At 47.8% G+C, this 6,000-nt stretch overlaps 1 protein-coding gene across 11 annotated transcripts in view; it reads right to left on the bottom strand.

Annotated features, from left to right (window-relative positions):
* Positions 1-3,183: 3,183 nt before the first annotated feature.
* The window catches only part of SUPT16H (SPT16 homolog, facilitates chromatin remodeling subunit), a 54,554-nt gene continuing 51,737 nt past the window's right edge, over positions 3,184-6,000 (bottom strand). For 10 of the 11 annotated variants that reach the window (XM_074533946.1, XM_074533947.1, XM_074533945.1 and 7 more), the window contains 2 exons: positions 5,898-5,975; positions 3,184-5,130 (listed from right to left, as the gene is read on the bottom strand). In XM_074533946.1, coding sequence (XP_074390047.1) covers positions 5,099-5,130; positions 5,898-5,975 — 110 coding nt within the window. In that variant the 3' untranslated portion in view covers positions 3,184-5,098. The remainder of the gene's footprint in view (positions 5,131-5,897; positions 5,976-6,000) is intronic. The other variant, XM_074533956.1, reaches the window with a different exon arrangement.

Below are 6,000 nucleotides of genomic sequence, written 5' to 3'. Positions count from 1 at the left end.
TAACGGGATGAAATTGGAGAAAAATTGGGGAAAACCAGTTGGAGTTGGGGTCAAACTGGTTTAAACTGGAAACGGATGAAATTGGAGAAAAATTGGGGAAAACCAGTTGGAGTTGGGGTCAAACTGGTTTAAACTGGGCTGCAGTGGGGTGGAACCAGTCTGTGGGGGGAAACCAGTGTGGAGTGGCAAACCACAATGGGGACACTGCTTTGACTGGGGCACACAGTTTAAATTGCCCCCGAACCAGTTTAATTGACCCCAAACCAGTTTAAAATAAAATGGGACCTCCTGAAGTTGGAAGGATTTGGGGATTTAGCCCGAAAAACAAGGAAAATTCCAGATTTGGGCTCCCAAAATTGAGGTGAAGAGGAGAAAACCCCAGGGATATAAAAAAGTTTAAAGGGGAGGGGTAGGAACTGCCGAAATCTGCTGGAAAAGGAGAAATTCAGGAATTTGGATGCAAATCTAAGAATTACCAGCACCCAGAGGTGCTAATTAAGCCTTTGTGAGTTTAATTAAAGTTTTAAAACCCCCAATGCCCTATCTGGCCACGCCCCCTCCCCAGAACCCTGCCCCTTTTCTTTGACCCCGCCCTTTACGGGTTTATTAAACCTGAAATGCATTAATTAGCCCCGTAAGGATCAGCCACGCCTCCCGGGGGGGTAATTATGCATATAAAGGCATTCTAGGGTAATTAATTACGCCCAAAGAGTTAATTAACCCCGGGGTTAATAAGGGCTAAGCCACGCCCCCTGAGGGGTCAACCCCGCCCCCCCGGGGGTTAATCAAACCCAGAGCCAATTAATTACCCGTTAATAAGCAAACGACGCCCCCCTCAGCGACGCTCCGCCTCCCGAACCGAACCACGCCCCCGGCGGGGTTAATAAGGGCCCCGCCCGGCGTTAATTAGAGCCCCGAAGGGGTTAATTACCACCCTCCGCCGGGGCTAATTAGCTTAATGAGCTTTTTAACGAGCTTTTTAAACGGCCTTAGGCCCGCCCACCGCCGCTCCGGCCCGCCCCTCCCCTCACGGCCTCTGAGGGGGCCGCTCCCCCCCTCCTTCCCCCCCCCCTTTTCCCGCCCCGCTCCCTCACGCGCCGCCGCCATCTCCGCCCCCCCCCCCCTTTTTTCCTTTCTCCCCTCACAGGATCCCCCCCGAACGTTCGCGAACCGCCCGGAGCCCGCGGGACCCGCGCGGAGCCGCCCCCGCTGCCCCTCACCGCTCCGGGCACCGCCGCCGCCCGCCGCCGCTTCCTCCGGGGGGCTGAGCGCAAAATGGCGCCCGCGCCGCCCTCAGCGCCGCGAGAGGCGCCGGGCCCGCCCCCGCCGCTCCGTTACGCGCGGTGGTTCGAGACCTAGCACGTCAATCAGCGCCTGAGCCAATGGGAGGCGCGCTTGGCGCCGCTGCGCGGGAGGGGGAGGAGAGGCGGCGAGTGGCTCAGGGGTGGCGTCAATCACGCGGCGCGCGGCGTTGATTGGCCGCGTTTGCCGCCATTTTTACAGCTCCGCCAATTGCAATAGACCCCCGTAACGGAGAGCCCGCCCAGGGACGCGCGGCGAGATGTGCGCATGCGTTCGCAGACGCAATATGCTCAAAGTGGAGGGCGGAGGAGGTGAGAAGCGCGGGTTCTGATTGGACAAAATGAGTCGAGGGCGCGCGGGGATTAGACAGCCGCACTGTCAGTCAAGCTGAGGGAGCGGGTTAGGCCTGGTCGGAGTTCGCGCTGGTTTGAGGCCTTTTAAACTGGTTTGAGTTAAATTTAACTGGTTTGAGTCTAATTAAACTGGTTTGAGTTAAATTTAACTGGTTTGAGTCAAATTAAACTGGTTTGTGGCCTTTTAAACTGGTTTGCTGTGATTTAAACTGGTTGGGCCAGTTGAACTGGTTTTGGGAAATTAAAATCGTTTGTGGTAAATTAAAATGGTTTGGGGTGATTTAAACTGGTTTGGGGCAAATGAAACTGGTTTAGGGTGATATTAAGTGACCTGGCTGAGTTAAACTGGATTAATGTGATTTTAAATGAATTATGTGATTTAAACTGGTGTGCCCCAGTCTAACCCCAGTTTCCCCCTCTGGTTCCCACACTCAGACTGGTTCCACCCCGGTTTGAACCAGCTTGAACTGGTTTGACCCAAAATCCAACTGATTTCTGACCAATTTCCCAATTTCCCCAATTTTCACGCAATTTTCCCAATATCCCCCATTTTTTTCCCAATTCCCTCCCATTTTTTCCCAATTTCCCCCATTTATTCTATTTCCCCAATTTTATCCCCCTTTTTCCCAATTTTTCCCATTTCTTTCCCAATTTCCCACCATTTTCACACATTTTGCCCCATTTCCCCTGATTTTCTCCCCATTTTCCTTCATTTCCCCATGTTCTCCAATTTCCTTCCATTTTTTCTCCCATTTTCTTTAATTTTTCCCAATTTCCACCAATTCCCCCCTTTTCACCATTTTTCCCAATATCCCATCAATTTTTCCTCATTTTTTCCTGATTTTCCCCATTTCCCCTCCCTTTTTTCCCCTTTTTCCCCATTTTCCAAATTCCCCCTATTTTATTCCAATTCTCCCCTATTTCCCCAATTCCTCCATTTCTCCCCAATTTCTCATAATTTTCCCAATTTTTCTAATTTTCCCCATTTTTTCCCAATTTCCCACCCTTTCCCCCAAATTCCCCCACTTTTTCCCCAATTTTTTCCTCATTTCCCAAGTTTTTCTTCCATTTTCCCCATTTCCCCTATTTTTTCCCAATTTCCTTCCTTTTTTCCCATTTATTCACAATTTTTTCCATATTTCCCATTTTTTTTATTTCACCCCATTTTCCCAATTTCCCCCCAATTTCCACAATTTTCTCCCATTTTTACCATTTTCCCCAATTTCCCCATTTTTTTCCCAATTTCCCCACAATTTTCCCCCATTTTTTCTCTATTTTCTCCTTTTTCCCAATTTACCCCCATTTTTTCCCTTTTCCCCCCATTTTTTCCCAATTTCCCCCAATTTTTCCCATTTCCCCCATTTTTTCCCATTTTTCCCCAATTTCCCCCATTTTCCCCAATTTTTCCCAATTCCCCCATTTTTTTCCCATTTTCCCCCATTTTTTCCCAATTTCCCCAATTTTCCCCCATTCCCCATCCCGGGGCCGCAGCATTTCCGTTGTTTTTTTTGTTTTTTGTTAGAAAACCTTAAAAAAACGAGATTTTTATTGAATTTGGAAAAGAGCCCACGAGGGTCGGGGGGGGAGGGGAGGCCCCGGGGGGAGCCCCAAAATCGGGAGAATTCCCCCAAAAAGGGGGAGCCCCCCATAAATACAGAAACAACCAAAAAAGGGAATTTCGGGGCCGTTTTGGGGCGGATTCGGGGAAATTCGGGGTCCCCCCGGCCCGGATTTGGGGGGAAATGCAGAAATCGGGAAAAACCCCAAAATCCCGGGAAATGACCCCAAAAATCTGGGGGGGAACCCAAAACTCTGGAAATGACCCCAAAAATGGGAGGAAAATCCTGAAATTGTGGGAAATGACCCCAAAAAAATCCCAAATTCTGGAAATAAACCCCCAAAAATCTCAAGGAAACCAAAAATTGTGGGAAATGACCCCAAAAATTGGTGGGAAAACCCAAAATTGTGGGAATTGCCCCAAAAATTGAGGGAAAAGCAAAAAATTGGGAAGTGACCCCAAAAATTGGAGGAAAACTAAAAATCCAGGGAAACGACCCCAAAATTGTGGGAATGACCCCAAAGTTGGTGGAAAACCCAAAATTCTGCGAGAAAAATGTGAAATCTGAGGGGCCCCAAAATGCCAGGAAATGACCCCAAAATTTCAGCCCAAATCCCCCAATTCTGACCCAAAAACCCCAAATCTGGGAGGGGTGGAAGGACCCCAAAATCTGCAGGAATCGCCCCAAAATTCCAGAGGGAAAAAAAGAACTTGGGGGAGAGAAAAATGAAATAAAAAGGGAAAAAAAAAAAAAGGTAAATTTGGGGAAAAAACCCCAAAATCGGGGAAATTTGGGGGAAATTGGGAGAAACCCCAAAAGGGGGCGGGAAGTCCCAAATTTGGGCATTTTCCACCAAAATTTGGGGTTTTTTCCCCATAAAATTTGACTTTTTTTCCCTCCCAAATTTGGGGTATTTCCCCTCAGATTGGGTTTTTTCCCGTAAATTTGAGGATTTTTCTCCCCAGTATTTTGGGGTTTTTTCCCTAAATTTGGGATTTTTTTATACTAATGTTTCTTTTTTTCCCCTAACTTGAATTTTTCCCCAAATTTGTTTTTTCTTTTTTTTTTTTTTCCTCAGAATTTTGGGACATTCTCCTCAAAATTTGAGATTATTTCCCTCCCCCCCCAAATTTTGGGATAATTTCCCCAAAATTCCCATTTTCCCCCCTCAAATCTGGGTTGGTTTTTCCTGGAATTTTGGGACATTTTCCCCCAAATTTTTGGGATAAATTCCCCCATATTTTTGGGATAAATTCCCCAAATTTTGGGGTTTTTTTCCCCCAAAATTTTTGGGATTTTTCCCCCCAAATTTTCGGGGCATTTCCCCCCAAATTTTTGGAATAATTTTCCCCAAATTTTTGGGATAAATTCCCCAAATTTTCGGGATTTTCCCCCCAAACTTTTGGGATATTTTCCTCAAATTTTTGGGGCGTTTCCCCCCAAACTTTTGGGATAATTTTCCCCAAATTTTTGGGATTTTCCCCCCAAATTTTTGGGGTATTTTCCCCCAAATTTTCGGGATAATTCCCCCAAATTTTTGGATGAATCCCCCAAATTCCGGAATTTCCCCCCCCTCCCCCCGCCAGGATTTTTGGGGCCAAACGCGGCGATTTCGGGGGGTGGGGGAGGGGCGGCGCCGCTACTTCCGCTTCTTCTTGGGGGGGTGGGGCCGGCCCCGCCCACTGGGCGGGCCCTTCCGCTTCCGGCCCCGCCCCCGCTCCTCCTCCTCCTCGTACTGCGACTCGCGGTTCCGCTGGGGAGAAAAAACGAGATTTTGGTTAAAATGTTAATTTCTGTCATTTCTGCCGTTTTTGGGGATTTTGGGGGAAATCTGGGGAGTGTTTGGGGAGATTTGAGGGATTTTTGGGTGAATTTTGAGTGGTTTTAGGAGGATTTGTTCTGGATCTCGCGGTCCGCTGGGGGAAAAACCGAGATTTGGTTAAAATTGACAATTTGTGTAATTTTGGCTGTTTTTAGGGGATTTTTGGGGGTTTTTTTTGGGGATTTTAGAGGTTTTGGGGGCTGAATTTGGGGGTTTCTGGGTGATTTTGGGGATTTTGAGTGAATTTGGGGGGGGAATTGTTCTGGCTCCTGCGGCTTGTTGGGGTGAAAAACCGGGATTTTGGTGAAAATTCAGAGTTTGTGTTATTTGGGGGATTTTTGAGAGGATTCTCAGGGAAATTTGGTGTTTTTTGGGGAGATTTGAGGAATTTGGGTGAATTTCAGGATTTTGAGTGAATTTGGGGGGATTTGTTCTGGCTCCCGCGATCTGCTGGGCCAAAAACGGAGATTTTGGTTAAAATCAGGATTTTTGTCATTTCTGCCATTTTTAGGGCACTTTTGAGGGATTTGGGGCTGAATTTTGGGGTGAATTTGGGCTTTTTGGGGTGCAATCGAGGATATTTGGGGTGAATTTGAGGGTGAGTTTGGGTTTTGCATTTTTGGGGTGAAATCCGGAGGTTTTGGGTTCGTTTTGGGGGAACTCGGTGTGATTGGGGTGGATTTGGGGTTTGGTGTTTTGGGGTGAATCTGGGGTGAATTTTGGGGGATTTGGTGAATTTTGGGTGAATTTTGGGTGGAATTTGGGTGGTTTTGGTCGATTTTGGGGTGAATTTTGGGTGGTTTTGGGTCGGATTTTGGGCGTTGGGATTTTGGGGTGAATTCGGGGGATTTCGGGTCCGACCTTTGCGCGCCTCCTCCTCCAGCTCGTCCCAGTCCTTCCCGCTCTCCTCCTCCGAGCCCAGCGAGTCCTTGGAGTATTCTGGGGAGAAAAACCGCCGGAAACG

This window comes from Zonotrichia albicollis, unplaced genomic scaffold, assembly GCF_047830755.1.
Source record: "Zonotrichia albicollis isolate bZonAlb1 unplaced genomic scaffold, bZonAlb1.hap1 Scaffold_185, whole genome shotgun sequence".
Classification (NCBI taxonomy): domain Eukaryota; kingdom Metazoa; phylum Chordata; class Aves; order Passeriformes; family Passerellidae; genus Zonotrichia; species Zonotrichia albicollis.
Note: the sequence above shows the minus strand (reverse complement) of the source record. Positions and strands in the feature narration are given on the sequence as shown.